This window comes from Primulina eburnea, chromosome 1 (genome assembly GCF_022965805.1).
Source record: "Primulina eburnea isolate SZY01 chromosome 1, ASM2296580v1, whole genome shotgun sequence".
In the NCBI taxonomy this organism is placed as follows: Eukaryota; Viridiplantae; Streptophyta; class Magnoliopsida; order Lamiales; family Gesneriaceae; genus Primulina; species Primulina eburnea.
In genome coordinates this window covers 4,004,243-4,025,363 of record NC_133101.1, presented here as the reverse complement: position 1 = coordinate 4,025,363, position 21,121 = coordinate 4,004,243, and the positions used below count along the sequence as shown (strand labels likewise).

Here is a 21,121-nt window from a genome sequence, read left to right as displayed (position 1 = left end):
ATGTGTATTTGTACAAAACCGGTGAAATCAAAATAATACTCATCGGTCTCACTTATGTCTTGAACACCGGTGAATACCTTTGAATTAACTTTAATTAAATAAAGGGTCTCCCTTCATTTTAGAGTAATGTTTTAATTAGGGGTGTCAATTCAGGTGTGTTGAGTTGAGTTGAACAATAATATTATTCAAAAATTGCTCAACTTGAACCCATCCCGAATAAGAACCAACTCAAAAACTCTCAACCCAAGAGACATGCTCAAAATATTGTTAGTTTGTTTATTAAGTTGATTTGGGTATTCTGTTTTTCAATAATCTCACATTTTTTGCCTTTCTAATATATGTTATTGTTTTTTCAGTAGATCTCTAGAGATTCAGTCGATTTCTTGAGACAGTTTCATAAACTTTATCCTTAAGACGATTCAACACTACTAATATTTATAATAAAATTAATATTTTTGATATTAAAAAATAATATATTTTTATGGATATCTCAAATAAGAGATCTGTCTAATAAAATTGACATTTAAAACCGCCTCACATAAGTTGTTGTGTTTTTATATTGAGACAAGTTAGGCCGAAAACAAATCACATGTTATAAAATAGTAAAGATATTAAAAATTTTCAAAATATAGATCATATTCTTTAAAAATCTAATAAAAAATAAAGTCAATCAATGGTTCGTTTGGTCTGTAGGATGTGATAATTGAGTGATTAATAATTTGATTGATAAATGATTGATATGATAAGATATATAATGTATGGTGTGAAATTAATGAGATGGATAAAATCATGATAAATATATTAATGACCAAAATACCCTTCATCTTAATATTTAATTTATTTCTCATTATCGTTTCTTCCTCCCAAAACTACAGCCTGTTTTCCGAAAAACCACACGCCAATTGTAAACCATTTCCTTTTTCTTCGTCCCTGAAGATTGAAAGCCGATGTGAAATCCGTGAAAGATCTTAAGCGAAGAGCCAACAGAAACCTTGTGTGAAGCTCTATGTATCGATAAATCAGACCCGAAAACACCCCCTGATTCGGAAATCTATCCGGTTGCTTCACAAACTGAGACAGTTCCTTCCACCACATACGCATCCAGCGCGGAAAACATAGCTCGTTTGCTCGAAAAATGGACTAAAAAAATATCTGAATACATGGAAAGCCGGTATAAATGAGAGCGATTAGGGTGCTTCTTTAGCCCACAACCTTTCCATTGGATCAAGTTGGAGCCCGAGTGAAGGAACAATCTGCACAAGAATGTTGAGTTTCAACTCATCAAATTATTCAGATATCTCTGTGTTTTCAGCGGACGAGGATGCTAAGTTTGATGCTGCGAATTTCACACCTCAAACACATGAGCAAGAAACGCAAATTCCCCTTGGTATGCTGGAGAAATGGCTGTTTAATGATGCAGCTCCGCAAGGGCAGGAAGCTGATTTCATGGACTTGGCTTTGGGGGAAACTACCGAAGAAATTAGAACAATGACGTTAAAAGACCCAGTTGCAATTTTGATATTTAAAATCAAGGGTATTTTGGTCATTACTTTTCTTCGGTGTAGTCTGATAGTTTTTATCCTTCTCATAACATGAAATGATTTGAACTCAAGTTTTGCCCACGAACTATTTGATTAACAGTAAACCTAATCGTAATAGGTTATCCATGAATCATAACTCAACCGTTAAGGAAGATTATAATAAATCTCGAGTTTTTTGAACCATCGAACTAAATTTGGAACAAATCATCATGTTTAAAATAAGATAAATTAAAAGATAAAAGGATATATATATATATATATATATATATATATATATATATATATATATATATAGAGCTGATATATGTATATATAATTGAATCACGGTGGCTCACATTTTCAAATATAAATCTTGGAAGAAAAATCTAACCATACACGCCACAAATCTCTTCCCTCTCCTTCCTTGTGTTGACTACGTCTTCGATCTTTCTTGCAGCTTCTGTAACCCAACGCCGCACCCATCAATCGCCGCTCGTCGCATCAGCCGTCGGGTGATATCTCAATTCGCGCCACCGATACGGCCTTCCCCCTCTCTTACTGTTCTTTAATTGGTAGCGTATGGTCCTGCTGCTTATTTTTCTTTCAGATTTGTCCTTTGTTATCTTGTTTAATTTCTCGCATTGGGAAATACCTATAGTTTATCCTCGCGTAGCGTCGCGTGAATTATTATAATCCTTTCCTGATATATGTTATTTGATTGAGGGTGTTTCATCAAAAGTCTACGTCTTTTAGCGGCTAACTGTTGAATGTGGAACGGCGATGTGTTTTTGATCAGAAGAGTAAGGGGATGGATGTTTCTTCTAGTGAAAGCCATGGGAATGGCAGTAAAAGAATCTCAGGTTGGGCAGAATTTGACCTCAAGCAACGGCGGAGGCAGCAAGGGTTTGAATGTGAAGTGGATGCTGAGCCTTATCCCGTACTGGGTGCCTCTACTCGTGCACGAAGCTTATTGAACAAAAACAAGGCCCTTGTAGAAAAACCCTTTTCATCTGCAGTCACAGCTTCCATGAATTTTCCCTCCTTAACTAATCCTGATAATCACGACTCTATAAGACCGGTAGCACTTAGCGATTCGAGTGATCGGAGCCGTGGGACTTCTTTCAAGGATCAGACTGATCATAGACTTGAAGCCTTTTCACCTTTGATGAATGAGAGCTTTATTGAGGATTTATTGGCTGGTTTAGATAACAATATCAATGAATTAAATTATGGGAATGGACACACATCTTCTGCCTTTCAAGATGTTCCTTTTGGGGAGAGAGTTGATTTGGGCTTTAGTAATAATGAATATTTTGAAGACAGTAACATAGGATGTAAGGCTGATGCTTATTTCTGTCCGTCGCTGGATTTAGCTAGATTTTTACCTATTGAACCTGAGAATGAGCTGGAAGAGGATGATGTTTATCTATTTCATAGAAAAGACGCAGTAAGAATGATAAGGTAATCATCTCAACTGATCCCTTTTTTTTTTTGGTTATATCACGTTGTGTGCACATCACGAATTGACTATTAGTTATAGGGTTTACATCATATATAACAATATGAGACTCAGGGCTGTTGTTTCATTTGTAGTAAGGATCTGTACCCATTATTTTCTTATCCTATATTGAGCAGTATAACACATATAAATATTCCTCATCAGCGAATTTCGTTTTCATCTGCAGTTCAAATGTCATCTTTTAATATTCCATCACTTGTGTGGTGTTCCTCTCTATTACGAGCCTGTTATAGTTCACAATATGATGCATATATAGTTGTTTGAAGTGCAAGGACAACTAAGGCTCATGAGTATCAAATTCATAGAGCCTAGGGGCAAGGCAAGACACACACTGTGCTACAGTGAAGCGCCATAAAAGATGATATGCTAGAATATAAATATTGAAAGCATATTGCTTACATATAATCCAATTCATTCTATAAATGATAGTAAAATGAGTACGCATTATGAGCAAAATATAACTGCTACATTTTGTATTCCTATTGAATTTACTATCCCTATACTTGTCCCGAGCCTTTAAAGCATATTAGGACTGGGGCTTTAGGATTGAATCACTTGTTATCGTACACCTCAGATTGCGTCGAGGGCTTGAAGCACATGAATTGAGCCTTGCTGAGCCTTAGGCCTTTGGTACAAGTCTTGTAAAGTTATTGATAACCATGAAATGTAAGAATAGAGCTCTGATCCTTAGACCTCTGGGACAAATCTTGTAGATTTCTAATAACCACAAATCAGTTGACGACTAAATTTACTGACAGCACCCACGATCGTCCCCAGTCAGAAATCACTGCTAGTTACCCTTTTCTATTTTAACTCCGAGGGATTTATGTGTATGCACGTGATAGGTCTCCCGTTTTTCTGGCCCACGTTGCTAAATATTTGAAGCTCGTGAATTGCAAGATCTGGGAGTACATCTGTCTGCATGCAACGTGATATTTATTTTATCCTTGTGGACATCCATCCCCAGTCGTAAGACATAAATAACTATCAAAATCCAATACTTTGTTTTTAGTGATATTTATTTTATCCTTGCGGGCATCCGTCCCCAGTCATAAGACGTAAATAAATATCAAAATTCAATGCTTTGTTTTTAGTTTTCCTACTTTAACGTAAAGCAAATGTGGTTTAAGTGACCCTAAAAGAAGTCAGAAATATTCTTAAACTGATTTAACCATTTTGTAGTTTTTTGGTACTTCTTCCAAATCGTTGACTACCCTGTACAGTTTTGAAATGTTTTTTAGAATAAATTAACATAAAATAGTTTTGATGTAATGGAATGCAGGAATTATCCATATAGTGGCGCTAACTTGACTTAAAATTAGTGTGAATAATTCATCTTATTGATCAAAGTATACGAGCCATATATTGCCAACTATATTGACACAGAGGCTGAAAGTTTTTTCCTTTTATGAGTAGGGGAGAACTTCTACAACAGACTGGCTTTAAAATGTGTCCCTTGTTACGGTCATTGCTCAAAGTTCCCTTGTCTTTTTTAAATCAGATCAGCATCTCATTATTCTAAGGCTTGCGAATGATGCATACCTTAAAGGAGATCAGGAATGTAGGAATTATCCATACAATTGCGCTAAATTGACTTGAAAATTGGTGTGAATAATGCATCTTTTTGATCAAAGTATACAAGCCATATATTGCCAATTATATTGACACAAAGGCTGAAAGTTTTTTTTTTTTATGAGCAAGGGAGAACTTCTACAACAGACTGGCTTTAAAATGTGTCCCTTGTTATGGTCGTTGCTCAAAGTTTTCTTGTCTTTTTTAAATCAGATCAGCATCTCATTATTCTAAGGCTGCGAATGATGCATACCTTAGAGGAGATCATTTATCCGCACGTCATTTCTCTCTCAAAGCTCAAGAACGTTGGACTGCTGCGGAGAAGCTTAATACAAAGGCAGCGAAGGAAATCCTAGCGACCAGGAATTCTAAAAATGATCTATGGACGCTGGATTTGCATGGTCTTCATGCAACGGAAGCTGTTCTAGCACTGCAGGAGCATTTACAAAGTGTGGAATCTTTAGTGTCCTCAAATTTCTTAGCCACTCTGAGTGATGTCAACAAGGAGTCAAGCGTATTGCTCCCTGAATCTCTGCAATCTTTAAATCATGTGAAGAAGGAAAAGTTTGGGATGCAGCACCAGCCATTGAGGCAGAGGCCAGTACTATTACAAGTGATTACAGGTATCCTTTCCTGGGGAATAAATTGTGGTTGCTACTATTTTGGTAAAAATTATTTTCTGGATTGTATCTCCATGCTGCCAAATCTATCCCGAGCATATAAAATCGTCTTTTTTTTCACCACATCTGAGAAATGGGATTGTGTTAAACATTGATTTTCACTTTTTCCAGTAGTTCTGTTTGTCGAAACACCTCTTTCAAATATGCCCTCAGGGAAAAAAACATCATCTTGAACCTTTGACATTAGTTTGTTTGGCATGAAAATTACTTTTAATCATGAATTCACAATAATAAAAGAAAACTTCCGGGCAATTTGTCAGGGAAAAGTTTGTGTTGTTTGCTCTTGACCACATGTTCTGTCTGTAATCTAAATTGAAAATGCTAATGACTTGTTTTTGATGCGGAGGAAATCATACCCTCACATTATTTCAATGTCAATTAATAACCTTAAAAAGTTTTCATCTGGATTTTTGTTACCAAGGACCAAGTGTAAATCCAGTAGCCATCCTCCCCGTAGCATAGAAATATTGGTTTTGCAATGACATCCAAGGCTCTTGTTTTATTGCTTTAGCCAATCAATGATCATGACTATCATCATATATGACTCAACTTCGAGACAAAAGCGTGCTTCGATATACATCATGTTTTTAAACTCTTCTTTGTCATTTAAAATATCTAAAAGCAATGTGCGTCCAAGATAATTATTTCCATTGCAATCTTGGTCCAAATTTGATGGTGACCTACATTGGTAAGAGTCAATATCGCCTCAATATTTATTTCATTGTCTTTCCAATGAATTTAGTGTTATTTCTGGATACGCTATTTGTTGATTGCATATCAGGGGTTGCTGGGAGATTTTGTTCTCACTACTACATAGATGATTCAGAACCAATTTATTTGATTCTTGAAGCTAGCATGTCTAGCATTTATGTGTTGCACGAGAAGTTATGCCATGAGCTTGTAGATGCACTACAGTATGATTTATGCTTCTAAATTATCATCTCTACTTTAAGCTGAGATGAACTTTCCATAATGTTAAGCCATTTCGAGATTATTTGTTTATGCCAACATGTGTTGCTTGTTCAAATATTGATGATATGTGGATATACCGAAATCAATTACATAAGAGCAGAATCAGCAACTTTTTTTTTCCTTTTTGGGTGTTGTTTGCAATAAGGGGAGCTAATTGTGTAGCTCAAGATAAGGCCTAGATGAATAACAAACACTAACACTTCAGCTTATCCCAGGTAAGGGTAATCACAGCCGGGGAGCAGCTGCTCTCCCGTCAGCTATCAGAAACTTTCTCAATGAGAACAGGTGAAACCTCTCGTTCTCTTTTGTATTGTGATCTAAGGGAGTTTTTGACGCATCAGCTTGTGCCGAAATCTCGATGTCTTTATTGTGTAGGTATCATTTTGATGAAACCAGGCCTGGTGTGGTAACGATAAGACCCAAGTTTCGGCAGCAGTTGGCTACTAGTTCACTGAAGTAAGAAGTCCCCGCGGTTTTATTTTTCTTTGTGTACATACGTATATCCCACGGAATTCAATCCTTACCCTGATCCATTTTCACAAGCTTCTGCACTGTTGCGTAAGTTAGGCGACAAACTTGTTACACCTTTTATTTTAAGTTGTATTTATGCGTGCTTGCTCCAGTATGGAGTCATTGTCGCATCGAAATATGACATGCCGAATAGCGTGTATCGACGTCATTCCTCTTTCGTATACGAAGCTTTGTGTAATGATTATTTGGGCTGTTATCGACCACTTTGGTTGTGTTCAGATGAGATATCCAATAGCTCCAGTGTATTGCTAATAGCTACCCTAGACTAGTAACCATTCAGGTTAGAGCATACAAGCAACAAAAACCAAATTATCACTTCTCATATAGTACAAAGGTTCACAAATTTATTATATAATTAATTAACTACCGTCTTCTCTCGTGTATATCTATTATAATAATATTTTAGATTATATTACATATAATATGATCATTTAAACATTCAAAATAATAGATGAAGGTAAAAGAATGCTTTATTAAGATATGTTGGTTACAGGTAAACTACAAATTTATTAAAGATATTATCAAAAAAATTTAATATTTAGATCAAATATTATATTATTCTAAGACTTTGGGATACGCACAAAACCAAATAACAAAAAAATTATATAATAAAATGTTTTCTCAAATAATAATTGAAATGAATTGACCAATTGAAATCACTGTTATTTTATATTAAAAATTAATTTATAACAATATACTAAACAAAGAACAGAGACGAGAAATGCGATGGTAGCAGGCCGCTTGGCCTCTCCACACGAGCTCATGCAAACTTCTACGTTTCATTCTGCAACGCGTGTCTCCCTGAATGTGACCCCACATGCAGCGTCAGATTGAAGATCATCACCTACAATCAGATGAATGAAATTCAAGATTTTCAGCTGAATTTTGGTGTTCATGAATTGTAGTCATTGTTCTTGAATCCAAATCTGCTGATAATCATGGAGCTCAATCCACCCATCGAGCCGGAAACCCAATACTTTTGTTCTTATTCAGAGGAAGAAGACGGAGGCTCGAGTGAGAAGAGTACCAAAATGGGTTATGTTTTGGACAAAGGACTCAGCCTCGGGAAGAAGCTTGTGGTCACGGGCTTTGTGGTTTCATCTGTTCCGCTGCTTCTTCCTCCTCTTCTTGTTGTTTCTGCACTTGGGTTCACTTTCTCGCTGCCTTTTGGATTCATTTACGCTAGTTATGCCTGCACTGAGAAGCTCATGAGCAAGCTGCTGCCGACTCAGGTCATGATAGACTCTGCTAATGAACCTTTACTGCTTGAAGGAGATAGTGGACCAGAAGAGCTGAAATATACAACTGTTGAAGAAATACGGGGTCTTGAGGATGTAGAAGAAAATGTGAAAGACAGTCTGCCAGTTGTTGAAGTTAAGGATGATGAGTTAATGGAGAAAGAGAGTGAAAAACATGTCGCGAGTGGGGAAAGTGTAGAAGCTGAAAATCCAGAGGACCTGGACAAGAAACATCTAGGTGATATAAGGGGAGATGTCACTGGTCCAGAGGAAACTGAGAAGGGAGGGAAAAGGAGAATTTGGAGGAAACTGAAACCTTCTAGAAAGAGGAAAGCACACTCAGGGGGAGATAAGAAAGTTGAGGATTTCTCGCAAGAATCTAAGGCCAGCTCTTCCGATATTGTAAGTCCAGAAGTCGTCGCAGTAGAAAATATTGCAAATGAGAGAATGGAATCTTCTAGAGAGGAAGAGCAAGCTGTTGCAAGGGACTCTATCAAGTCTAAAGGTACCGTTACCGATATGGGAAGTCTTGAAAGCTCGACAGCAGTCGGAGAAGTAGAAGTAGCTGAAGAAGAAGAAGAAGAAAAACAAGAAGAGAAACCTTCGGAGTTGAAGGAAAGTTCAGGTATGTTTTACAAGTGAAAGGGCTCAAGTAAGGTTTTATATGTTGTTTCTTTTCGATGTCATTTTGGCTTAATTTGTTTGTTGATTTGTTCGCAGAAAATAAGGAGCATTCCAAAATGGTATTATCAGATGGCAGCAAACATTCTTTGGATGAGGCAGCTTTAGTTGACATGCCTGAGTTGAAAAATGAGGAAGCACACCGTTTGGAAGGAGATAGAATTGTTTCCGATGCAGAGAGTGTTGAGGTCAGATTTTCAATAATTTTTAGTATAGCTTCATTGTGAAATAATTGTTTGCATTAACTATCTGCTGAAATATTCGTTCTATCACGATGATGAATGAATGAAACTATTCTTGATAATATATTTCTATAGAAATTTATAGGTATTCATGTTTCTTGGCAGAGTATTCTGAGCTGGTAATGAAACTGTTCTTGATAATATATTTCTATTCTCACATGCATTATTCATCTTGTGGTTCACTTTCGTTTATGCTCTAGTGCTGTGTAAGTAGATGTTGTGAATGGAGAAGTTCTTGATTGGGTATGGGAGACGAGTTCTGAGGTCTGAAGTTTTATCATGCCAAAAATTGTGGATTCAACTTGTTAGTCAGTTAGTAAGACTGTAAGAATGGATATATACACCAATTTATCAGCTATCAAAATTGCACTTTCAAGAATTGTGTAATTTGAGGATAATAGTGTGTTTGCGTGATATTCCTACGAGTCTCTTGTAGCAGTGCTTGATTTACAAAGTACCCCTTGTGATTTTTTTTACCCCCGGCACTTCTGTAGGTTCAGAAACACATGAAACAAGGTGTAGTTTTACATTGATGTTGGAGCATGTCTCGATACCTTGTTTTCACCTCTCAATACTCCGTGGACTTGTTTTGCTTGTGTAATTTGGATGTCGTGTAAAGATTTATGCATTCAAAAGGTCGTGTATGTCGTCCAAAACTTTGGAAAACTAGAGGAGTCTGTTTAAATTGCTTCGAACTATGTGTGATGACTTGATCATTGGTCTTGATGAAGCAGCACTGTTCTTATGTTATGATGCACCAGTAAAATTCAACCCAAAACAAGGATACCAGTGCACTTATTAGAGTGCCTTTCTTGGACGATTCTTTTATGCAATTTGAATATTGGAAAGTTGAAGTGCCTGGCTTTTCCCTTCTACGGAATTTCTCTTTTTTTGGCGAGCCTTCCAGGATCTTATTATCATGAGCCATGTATTCTTATTCACAGGGATCATCTGAAGATGAAAAGATTTGGAGAAAGATTGATTTGATTAGAGCGATAGTTGGGTTCAAGACCCCACGGCATCCATCGTACTTTGAAGAACTTAAGGAGTTGTATGCATTCACAGGGATTGAATGGCCACCATTAGTCAAGGATCCATCAGAACTCACGGAGTTCAACAATAAGCTTCGGTTTCTCATGTCTGTGATTGGTGTAAAATAATCAACCCCCCTCCCTTTTCATGTGGTACTAGCTTTGAGTTGGATTGTGTGGTGTGCGTGCTTCGTACTTTTATACACGTACTTCAATATGATATGTCAAAGCATCGCATGAATGATCGTTTTAATTGTAGATAGTCCGAACCTATCATGTTCTTGATTCATTTGAAAAGTAGTTTTGATTAGCACCGCTTTGCCGGCCTTTGGAAGCAAAAAATAGGAAACAACACTTTTTAACAGCATTGGGACCTTTTTTACGTCCGGCATATTTGGTTCAAAAAACCACGAATACTTTGTTGAAGAAAGTGCATTCAAGCACCCAGTCAGGGTCATTATCTGCCAAATTACAAGCATATCATTTGGAGAAAATGATGGAAAAGAAAAGAGTTGAGAAAAAAGAAGGAAAACATTTCATACACGAGTGAAAACCATTACATAAAACCAAAGTGGAACATTTTACAGAGTCATTTCTCTGACAAACGACACCAAAAATAACTGGCTAGTAAAGACACTGATATTAAACTTGTCTACGTAAAATCACTCAACAAACCAAGGACCAACAACTTGTTCACCCCTATCAAACTTGGAGATCTTCTTCATATGGGCTAATGAGCCTATCTATACCTGGAACAATAGCTGCAGGGGTGGAACCTAGTAGATGCAAGTGTCAAATGGAAATATCATGTTACAATTTTCAAAATATTCAAGTTTTACCATCTTCTCCCAATCTTGCTCTGCTCCCTAGATTCCTGGATCTGTCTCTGCACAGCCGTATAGACTATTTCTAGCTTACTACATATGACAAAAGGTAGAAGTTGCAACAGATGGATACACATTTTCATGGAAGAAATCAGTAAAATGTAAATCTAAGTAGAACATTCCGGAGGAAGAACTCGTTGTGAGCAAGCATTATCACACAGGTATAATCAACAAAGAACACACCCCACCTTAGCTCTACAATTGGATTTCGTCACAACCTGGATACGTAACCCAAAATCTAACTACCTGCAAAATCCTCCAAGCACCCTTGAACGTCATCCAGTTTACAGTATCAAGTTGGACGTCAAGTTAGCTCAGCTGTCGGTTTTCTTGGTTTCATTATAGCTGGATGGATTGGCATCTTTTCGATGAATCCCCAAGGCATTAGCAAATAATCTCTTTGCAGTTCCCACATGCTCATTTCTCAAGTTTCTTTCTTGGGCTTGATTCTCTGCTCTCCCAACTGCAGAACCTTCCTCCGTTTGAACAAGTTTGTTTGTTTGCAGCGACACCTTGCTCCTTGCATCTGATAATTTAGATCCACTTGACTTTTCGACCTTTGACGTTGTCTTTGACCTTGGATGTTTTTTGGCAGACGGTAATTTTGTTTCCAGCTCAGCGCTAGAATTGATGACCCCCGCTTCATTGAGTTGGCTTTTCACATCCTTTGCTGCACGTTCATACTCCGCATTCAAACTGAATTCATGATTAGCTGCCTTATTTGTTCGGCCAAGCGCACGAGTTATCATACGGCGAGCAACCACAGGATCATGTCGTGGTCTATTCTTTGCCAATTTCACGTCACACGCATCTTCTGAAAAAATTCTTTCCCGGGCAGCCAAATAAGCTGTTCTTCTCTCCTCAAGTGAAGACTCCGTCACAGAATAATCCCTTTGATCTGAGAGAATACAAAAACTAACATTGACAATAATGTCAAAATGGTAGTGAGTAACACAAGCACAATGAATGAATGATGCCGCGACAAGAGCTACCGGAGTGCTATCCCAGGCTAATTGTCTATACGTGAAAGACAAACATCTACCGTAATGATATCTCATCGATTCATAATACGGGAGCTAAAAGATTCCAACTTTTCAAAAGAAGGAACATTTTCTCTTGGCACCACCTTCTGTCCTTTTGCCAAATTAACTTGATGCAAACCATTTGTGTAACTTTGGGAGCTATTCACTCATTATTCCTCTTTAGCACAAGTGCAGTCATTCAAACTCTATGGCAATTATGAGTTTTTGAGAATTTTATCAGATTATAACAAGCCCACAAAAGGGGCAACTTAAAACTGCCCCTGAAAAGTTACATTAAGCACCCAATTTCTAAACAATGACAGACAAGTCACTAGACGCATACCCATAAACTGCGTCTGTGGAAAAACAAACATGTACACATCTGATTAATGACTTGAACAAATAAAATAAATTCAAATTTCTCAACATAATTATATTTCACTTGGAACTTACTTTCTTTAGAAAGTATACATCCTGTTTGAACAGAGGAGAATTTGTTACCAATAGCCTGTGTAGCACGAACACTTTAAAAAAAATAGAAGTGTCAGACACGGACACCACACAGATACGGATAAGACACGTCAATACGTGTGTCGTCAACATTTTTAAGATTAGACAAGTCAGATACGTTTTGGACACGGCGAGGACATGCCATGGATATGGCTCAGATACGTTTGGGCAAAATTGGAAATATTTTTAAAAAAATTAGGGGTTAATTGAAAAAAAATCGAAATTTCTTAAGATTAATTGGAAAATATTTAAAAAGGAATTGGGGTTTGGGTGATCTTAGTCATGTCATATCTTATATTTTCAAAATTTCTCGTATCACCGCATTCGTATTTTATTGATACAATCACCATACCCATATCTATGCAACATAGCCAATAACCAACTTAAGATCAAAATTGTAAATATTAGACCTGACCACATTTACATCATGGCTAAGTTCATCACTTGGAGATCAGTGGACTCGAATAACTGACACCCACCACAGAATTTTCAATGCCGCCCAACCCCGAGAAATCTCCCATGTTTACCAGCTTTAAGAAGCATTTGCGTTTGGTGGATGTTATTTATAGATCCTTATTCAGGATCTAGGGGGATTTACGCACTTTCGGCATATCAATTGGAGATGAAAATTTTCATTTGGTACAAAACTTGCTTAAATCTTGCAAATTTTACTAAATTGAACTATTCACATCCCAAATGATCTTGCTCGAGTCTGCCGTACTTCCAACAAAAGTGCAACAATGATATATATATTTGCTCGCTTTATCAGTTTAATTTTAGCATATTCAGATTATACATAAGAGAGTATATCATACATCAATGAATAAAATCCCCCATACGAAATATCAGAAACAGAAAATTATAGTTGTGAATAGTATCTGCCGGAGTTTAATTTTGAAAGTATTTGATTTTTTTATCCTTTCAAAATTATTTCAAATGTTTTTTTTTTTAAAAGTCCATAATAGATTGATTTTAAAAAATTATATGTATATAAAAAAATAGTTTTGAAACTCTGTCCAAGATATGGTTGGACATTTCAGAAGTAAAGATTCCACCCAAAAGCCAAACCAAACTAAGCCTTAGCTTTTGCTGCGAGAGACAGATACTTCACCTTGTATAACAACCTTCTGTTTAAATATGTCCAAAACCATTGGAGACTGCACGTCAATGGAATGCCACAATAAATCACTCACGAGGATGGAAGGTCTGCAATTAGTTAAATAGATCATGAGCATGTAAAAAGGCCACCCCACAAAAGTCATTACTCCACATAATCAAGTTTCGCAATCTATGTATGTGGTCTTCTTTGTCATTAAGAAAATAAAACTATTCCCAACAAAGAGGCTTCACTAGACAAAACTAGTTATATATTCAATTTAACTGACTACAAATCAATAATAGCTTTATCATAAACGGAACAATGTAAATAGAAATACTAGGATTCCAAAGTTCGTTTATACCTACTTTGTCAAACAAGAAGCAAAAACGAAATATAAACAAAATAAGATAACATGCATGTCTATCAGTATCCACAACCACCACCACCAAAAAGAAAAATTGTCCGACTATAATTGGTACAACTCCGGTTTCTACACTTTAGTTCAGGCAATGTTAATGTTATCAATTGTTTCAAGTCTTTAAAAGTAAAATGGATTTAATCACAAGAAAATAAAAGGATTACAGCATAATTTAGTTCAAATTTTAATCAACTAATGCATTTATTTACAGCACGCAAAAGTCCAAAACTGATGTCAAAATACGACCAAGACATATTAAAATGAACGCACAAAAGATGAACATTTCACTTCACGTACATCGATGTCTCTGGGCAGCGCTCCAAAATTAAGTGCCTGTCTTCCCCTTCACCAATAGAGTTGTGAGAAAATCTGTCATGGTAATGTACACATTATGTATTCCCCATAATCCTAAACTGGGGTTGAAGTTCATCATCTCTAGCAGCCAAATAAGATGCCCAACAAGAAAATACAAATAGAAGGTTGATTAAAACATTCAAAACTTCACACACAGAAGTACCCGAAGATCTCAGCAAGACGGTGTATGAGCAGGCGGTTATAAGGATTCATTGGTTCCAGCTCAAGCACCCCATCTAAACTGCATACAGCATAGTTCACTCTGCTCAATATTTCTGAATAAAACCGAAATTTTATGCAAAGGTTGTGCAACAGTGTGTGAACGAGATGAATAGGAATTGCAACAAGTTAGAGCCACTCTCATGTTGATTTATGAATGACAATGAACTATAAGTTTAGCGACTTAGAGGAATGATAACCTCTCAAAATGCTTGGTTGAAATACAATAGCAAGTTCAAGAAATAATAATTTAATGATATTCACATTCTTCAGGCCTAGAATTTTCTTTTAGGAGGAGGATGCTGAGGAAATGAATTGGCAAGATTCAAGAAGCAAAAGTAAATTGGAGGGAGAAAGTTAGGAATGCAGATGATCACATCTTTATCGCCCTTTGACTCGGGAAGGAAGAATATTCACCAAATCTTTTGCTCGAGTGATTTCGACTACATCCAGATTCATCTTCCAACACATCATGAAGTAAATTCAAAGGAAATTTGAGATTTCTGTTTCCCAAAGTATCCACTAGATACATCAACTTATTTTACCTTGTACCATCATCCTGAATAAAATTGACCAACATCTCTTCCATTGACAAAATAAGATGTTTGCAAGGAATATTATCTCGAACGAGAGAAGCCAACTCTTCAACCTACATTTGGGCTATTATAAGAAAATCAAGTAGGAGGGTAAAAAACATTTCAACACATGCATGTAAAAGTAAGAATGTTTGAGACAAGATAAATCACTTTGTTAATCTCCATACAGATGTTCATATATCATGCTCACTTATGTTTTAACAACTTTTCGAATAAATAATTTCAACCACGATTCTTAAACACAGCTGCACATAGTGTTGATTTATTCTCTTTATGAGATTCTGTGGCTCCCAACATCCATAGGCATTGTTTCTAGTATCTATCTATTAGATTTTGAATATTAGGAACGTCAGTAAAAAGAAACATGATACAAACTTCAATCAAATCTGTCTATAAGACATCGTCCATGACACGGATAACCAAAAACATAAAATAGTAATTGTTCTCAATGAGTTTAGAACACAATCATTGTTTCTTTATGTGGCTGGTAAGATATACACGGATAAATACAATCTGAAATTGGTCCAATTAAATCACTTTAGAGTCATATAAGAAATTTATTGTAATTAAGATTTTAAACATGATTCTAGCAATCATCATTAGTATACAACACTCGCCATCAAGTTGAACATGAAAATATAAAATGAGGTTTTCAGTTTAAAGTTCATAAGATTCCATCGTCCATCGAGCAGCAACAAAAGATCTTCATGATTGGGCAATAAACTATACAAATAGAGATCATGTCAATTAAAATGTGATAGATTTAACACATAATCACGATATCTCAAAACAACCAGAGAACAATTTTACTCTGTTAAACTGATCTAAAGTATGCGAGTATGTCAGGTACTACGTTGCAACCACTGATTAAAATGTCAAATCTTTGTATGATTTAATACTTACGAATACAAATCGGCTCGTCACAAAAAGTATGAATGCACGTAAGCAACAATTTTTTTTCCAAAAGTAAAAATTTATAATTAATAATGAATCGTTCCATGTAAAAGAACAAAGTTCCAAACATTTTAACCCACCTCCCAGGAAACCTTAGATGGATGATGCCAAAGGTCACACAAACAACAATATTAAATGAAAAATGAACCCTAAAAGCCATGATAACAATAAGTTTAGATAGAACCTGGCCAGACTGTGCTGCTGTTTTCCCCAGGTATATTGGGTTGGCTCAAAATTGAAATTAAACCAAAAAGAGCACCAGTCTTAGCCCTCAAGATTGTTCATACAATCCAAATTATCAAACCTAATTCTAAAGAAAAACAAACAACAAAAAAGTCTCCAACAAAGCAATGTGATTAATACCATGAACCAAGGAAAATATGCTAAAGACAATGCCCAGAATTTTATTTTCAAAGATAATTTAAAAACGAAGGGAAAGCAAAGCATTTATGTGAGATATTGAGCGCTGACCATCGCAAATTGGGTGTCACTCATCGAATTGAACCTCTGGAACTCTACAGGTGAATTTCAGCCCCAAGCTCCGCCGACAACTCAATTCTGACCTATCAATTCGCAATTCCGATGGCCGGATGAGCGTCAATTTCAGTCGATCAGATTCCGTGATCGATAAAATTGGATTAGGCTGGTATCGTATTCCTCTCCACTTGGGTTGAATTTAATTTTACTCGTTCCAAGTCAAAATTCTTGAAATTTTTATTTTAAAAAAAACAAATTTTTTTGTGTCAATAATAAAATTACCCAATAGGTAAATATTATTAACCATCAATCCTTTAAATTTATTTATTGTTTAGATTTTTTATCAAATAACTTTTGAAAACACCAAAATAATTTTGATATTTGATTATATACAAAAACTCTTGTGAGATAATCACATGTTAATTTTGTGAGACGATCACAATCTTCTATATTATTAACTCATAAAAAATATTATTTTTTATATCAAAAATATGATTTTTTTATTATTATAAAAATTAGAAGACAACTACTCGTAAAAATTAATAAATAATGTTTAAATTGGACGGTGGGTTTGGTAATCTCAGCCCAATGAGAACCATTAGCCAAGCTAAGAATTCAGAAAATGTTGAACCACTTACTTTGAGTTTGCTTATTTCCTCCATCACCTATTTCATGCTTGTTTGCTTCTTCCATGCATCCCATAATGCGCATCGTCGAATTCATCTCCTTCGTCTTCTCTGTGGCTTTGGACTCGAATTGTTGAGTATGAACTACCACTATTGACATTTTGTCATATTTTTCACCTTCTGTTTAAACATATTTTTTAGTGTTCTTCAAAATCTGGTGTACAAATCTTCCACCGGAACAACCTCAATCTGTTAGTTCCTTAGACATGTTTTCCTGCGACGACAGTGTCATCGTCTTTATCGACATTTCCTCAAGTTTTCGGCGGGATGTATTTGCACATTAAGTTATAATATCTTCATTAAAGCGTCGAAAACTAATTTGTAAAAACGAATAAAATGCAGCTGAAAAAATCAATAGTGAGAGCTAATGATCGAAATTCGCAAGTTTTCTGTGAGTTCTTGGAGTTTTGTTGTGTTGTTTTTATCAACTTTTTCCTGTTTTATATGTCTTTTTCAGCAACAGGAGACGAGCAAGTATCTTCTCACGTTTATGGGATAGAGCAAAGCCCATGTTTAGTCCGTTTTTTATAAACTCATTCCATCAACCATACCAATTATTAAGTGGTATTAAATATAAACCACATATACCAAAAGGACTGAGAATCCATATTTTAATTTATCAAAAAATGTCCTTTTGTCCTACCCAACAAGCCCAACTTTAATAAATGTTGGTTAAATTATTTTAAAAAAAATAATATTTTAATAAAATAAATACAAGAGCTTAAAAATGCTGATAGATTACATTACATACAGTAGATATGGGATATAATGAGACCAAAGCATTTGGTCCAGCGGCAATCTCTATCTATGTTATTAGATAAAGAATGTATCAGTTAAATTCAATAATTGTTAGTCAAAGTCCGTAATTTGTGAAAAATAACAAGTATAATTTACATAATTTTGAAAAAATAATACAAAAATCACATATTGTACCTCGAATGGCTGGATATATATACTTGAATACGAATATAAAATTAATACTCAAAACTCAACTGGATTAAATCTGAATATTTGCACTTCACTAGGAACACTACAAAAGTGCGTTCACTTGTAATTCAAATACAAAGTTTATGTTTTTGTCCGCAAAATGTAGCTTCTGGTTTGTGCTGAACAACACAGAGCAATCACACCTACATAGAAACTAACAAGTGCACTTAAACAAAAAATCCATACTGATATCAGTCCTTGCTCGTTTTCACCAGAGAACGTTTTTCTTGGCGCCGTTGCAAGACACCCGCCATCAGAGGTGGACGACATGATGCACAGGTCAGGATTGCCACCGAATGCTCCGGGGAATCTCCAATAACCCTGCCTCGTCGTGACTATCCCCGAAAGACAATTGTAGGACATATTCAAGAATGTTAAGTTTCCGAGACTGGTTATGTTTTCTTGGATAGGACCAGAGAAGGAATTGTGTGATAGATCCAGGGCCTTTAAACTCTGCATCTTCGCTAAACCGAATGGGATTTGACCATCGAGATTGTTATACGACAAGTTTAGGTATTCGAGACCTTGTAATCCAAATAGTCCAGGAGGGATTTCTCCATGTAGTAGATTATCAGAAAGGTCAATTCCGATCGCCGTCGAAAGGTTGTAATTGAAGCTCAGTTCGGTTTTATCAGCCATCTTGACAGAAACTAGCAAGTCAAGATCAGTAATCGAAACAGATGGCTGTATAAAATCTGCTTTAAAAAGGCCACCAGTATTAAAATTTGAACTAGTATTGAGACTACCATTTGGGATTTGGCCGAAGAATTTGTTACCCGAAAAATCAATTGTTCTGATGGATTCAAATGTGAACAACCAACTCGGTAGAGCTCCATCAAACTTGTTACCAGAAAGGGAGAGAAACCTGAGGCTAGACCATTTGGTTATCGCGTCATTTAAAGCACCGGAGAGGTTATTCGAGCTCAAATCTACAACTTCCAGTGACCTGCATCCAGCTAAAGTGAGAGGGATCTCCCCAGAGATTTTATTATTACTCAGAACCAATATTTTCAAACAATTTAGGGCATCTAGCTCAGGTCGAATTCCACCAGAAAGATTGTTGTTGTTCAGCTTCAATGCTAGTAACTGAAAACACCCCACAATGTTCAAAGGAATGGATCCGGATAACATGTTGTAGGACAGATCAATCATTTGAAGATAAGTCAAATTTCCAATACTCTCTGGTATTTTCCCGGTAAGAAGATTGTACGAGAGAAGCAAGGCCTGCAAGTTTTTGAATTCGGTAATTGTTTCGGGAATATCACCAGTGAACTGGTTATGAGACAGATCAAGGAGCAGAAGTCCCGAATTTTCTGGCATCCCAACAATAGTTCTCGGGAGATTTCCAGACAATCTGTTGAAACTCAAGTCCAAAGTTAACAACTTGTCTGAAAAAACTAACCTTGGGGAAATCCCATATTGCAGTTCATTGAAGGACAGATTGAGCTGAGTCAGTGCATGACATCCAGAAATGCAAGCCGGTATTCCTCCCATAATCGAGTTATTCGCTAAATTAAGCACCAAGAGACTCTGCGACGAATCCAAGAAACATGGTAGAGTACCAGACAACCAATTGAACTCGAGGTTCAGATACACTAAACTTTGGTGAAACTCATTAAGAATCCCCGTCAAGTAGTTGTGGGACAAATCCAAATACTTCAATGACATCGAGTAATACAAACTTGCCGGTATCTCACCGCTAACATGATTGAATCCAAGATCAAGTTTTTCAAGTTGGAGAGAAAAATTCCCAATCCAAAAGGGAATTTTACCTGTGAAGTCATTATGGCTAAGATCCAACTGAACCAGATTTTCGAGCATTCCAAGTGCTTGTGGGACAGCACCACCAAAAACATTATAACTAAGATCCAGAGCCTTAAGGTTCCTCAATAGGCTAAAACACAAGGGGACAGAGCCATTGAAATGGTTGCGCGATAAAACGATGGTTTCAAGAAAAGAAAGGTTGCATAAAGAAGGGTGAATGTCTCCAAACAAGTTGAGGTCATAAAGATTAAGGGCAGTGAGCCGCCCACTCTGGCTGGAGATGGTGACACCAGTCCAGTTACCATGAACGGAAACTGAATCATCCCAACTAGACAAGCTGCGAGAAGGGTCTTGGAGCTCAGATTTGAACTCCAAAAGCGCACTTTTATCCCGCGGGTCCAGCCCCAGACCCACCATCTCCGCGCTAACACTATTTACAGCAGAAACTGTACAGGCTACTAAATGTAAGTGCAAACAAACCCACAAAAACAACAGTAAAAAGGAGCTTCCAGCACGGGTAAAGATTCCTATATCCCGCCGCCGTTTACGGAGTTTCAGTTTCATGGGCTCGCAAGCAAGATTCAAGAGAACAATGGCAGAAAAATGAGTACCTCGAATCAGCATAACAGCCCAGTTCCAGCTGGAGAATGATGATGAAAATGGAGAATCTTTACCTGTCCGGACATTCTTTCTTGTATCTTGAATTCTTTGAGAAATGGGGGGAAAATGGAGATAATCAAAAGGGAATATCACAAGAATCAATTAAAGGAGCATAGGAAATCGTGTGCTAAAGCGAACTTTGCTTTATTTCTTAATTATTATTCTTGTCCCTTCTCTTTATCGATCCTTTTTTAACTTTTCTCGTTCTCTTTTTGATTATTTGCAATCTTTTCATGCCATCAGTAAATACCATTTTTCATGTTGATAAGATATGAAATCTAATGGACGGTTTCACTAATCATGAAGATAATTTTTTTATATTTTTTCCAAAAAAAATTATTTGATTTTAATATTTTGTACGGCCTATAGATTCTTAGCTATAATATGCTCTATTATATATAAAACCAAAAATTCTCCCTTTTATTTTTTTTAATGATAATGTAAGATATGGTTGATTTGATAAATTTGAATATGAGAATATGGTATGGTTCGATTCAATCGGTTC

At 36.3% G+C, this 21,121-nt stretch overlaps 4 protein-coding genes across 5 annotated transcripts; 2 read left to right on the top strand and 2 right to left on the bottom strand.

Moving 5' to 3' along the window:
- The first annotated feature begins 1,877 nt into the window (after positions 1-1,877).
- On the top strand, positions 1,878-6,990 carry LOC140822872 (uncharacterized). The gene is made up of 4 exons (XM_073183805.1): positions 1,878-2,981; positions 4,825-5,234; positions 6,479-6,548; positions 6,639-6,990. The coding sequence occupies exons 1-4, from the start codon at positions 2,329-2,331 to the stop codon at positions 6,721-6,723; spliced, it is 1,218 nt and encodes a 405-aa protein (XP_073039906.1). The 5' UTR covers positions 1,878-2,328; the 3' UTR covers positions 6,724-6,990.
- Positions 6,991-7,477: 487 nt separating this feature from the next.
- Positions 7,478-10,244, top strand: LOC140822866 (uncharacterized). The gene is made up of 3 exons (XM_073183793.1): positions 7,478-8,657; positions 8,753-8,901; positions 9,900-10,244. Exons 1-3 carry the CDS (start codon positions 7,733-7,735, stop codon positions 10,113-10,115), a joined length of 1,290 nt encoding a protein of 429 aa, XP_073039894.1. The 5' UTR covers positions 7,478-7,732; the 3' UTR covers positions 10,116-10,244.
- A 286-nt stretch (positions 10,245-10,530) lies between these two features.
- LOC140822855 (uncharacterized) lies at positions 10,531-16,757 on the bottom strand. Of its 2 annotated transcripts, none has more exons than XM_073183772.1 (6): positions 16,514-16,757; positions 15,038-15,141; positions 14,437-14,514; positions 14,217-14,288; positions 13,514-13,608; positions 10,531-11,768 (listed from the first exon to the last, which is right to left on the bottom strand). In XM_073183772.1, the coding sequence occupies exons 1-6, from the start codon at positions 16,535-16,537 to the stop codon at positions 11,185-11,187; spliced, it is 957 nt and encodes a 318-aa protein (XP_073039873.1). In that variant the 5' UTR covers positions 16,538-16,757; the 3' UTR covers positions 10,531-11,184. The 2 variants fall into 2 exon arrangements, with proteins under 2 accessions (XP_073039873.1, XP_073039881.1); XM_073183780.1 differs by having other exon boundaries at positions 15,038-15,152; positions 16,514-16,744.
- A 1,443-nt stretch (positions 16,758-18,200) lies between these two features.
- Positions 18,201-20,781, bottom strand: LOC140822845 (uncharacterized). The gene has a single exon (XM_073183763.1). It carries the CDS (start codon positions 20,578-20,580, stop codon positions 18,274-18,276), a length of 2,307 nt encoding a protein of 768 aa, XP_073039864.1. The 5' UTR covers positions 20,581-20,781; the 3' UTR covers positions 18,201-18,273.
- Positions 20,782-21,121: the final 340 nt, after the last annotated feature.

What these genes read in the sequence shown, in the direction of transcription:
- LOC140822872 (XM_073183805.1), top strand. Translation starts at nt 2,329, where the DNA reads ATGGATGTTTCTTCTAGTGAAAGCCATGGGAATGGCAGTAAAAGAATC. An exon ending in ACTATTACAAGTGATTACAG is followed by an intron (nt 5,235 to 6,478) that starts GTATCCTTTCCT and finishes AGCTTATCCCAG; the next exon opens with GTAAGGGTAATCACAGCCGG. An exon ending in AACTTTCTCAATGAGAACAG is followed by an intron (nt 6,549 to 6,638) that starts GTGAAACCTCTC and finishes TTTATTGTGTAG; the next exon opens with GTATCATTTTGATGAAACCA.
- LOC140822855 (XM_073183772.1), bottom strand. Translation starts at nt 16,537, where the DNA reads ATGAGTGACACCCAATTTGCGATG. An exon ending in CGCTGCCCAGAGACATCGAT is followed by an intron (nt 13,609 to 14,216) that starts GTACGTGAAGTG and finishes AACTAATTGCAG; the next exon opens with ACCTTCCATCCTCGTGAGTG. An exon ending in ACAGAAGGTTGTTATACAAG is followed by an intron (nt 11,769 to 13,513) that starts GTGAAGTATCTG and finishes GTATTCTCTCAG; the next exon opens with ATCAAAGGGATTATTCTGTG.
- LOC140822866 (XM_073183793.1), top strand. Translation starts at nt 7,733, where the DNA reads ATGGAGCTCAATCCACCCATCGAGCCGGAAACCCAATACTTTTGTTCT. An exon ending in GGAGTTGAAGGAAAGTTCAG is followed by an intron (nt 8,658 to 8,752) that starts GTATGTTTTACA and finishes ATTTGTTCGCAG; the next exon opens with AAAATAAGGAGCATTCCAAA. An exon ending in CCGATGCAGAGAGTGTTGAG is followed by an intron (nt 8,902 to 9,899) that starts GTCAGATTTTCA and finishes TCTTATTCACAG; the next exon opens with GGATCATCTGAAGATGAAAA.
- LOC140822845 (XM_073183763.1), bottom strand. Translation starts at nt 20,580, where the DNA reads ATGCTGATTCGAGGTACTCATTTTTCTGCCATTGTTCTCTTGAATCTT.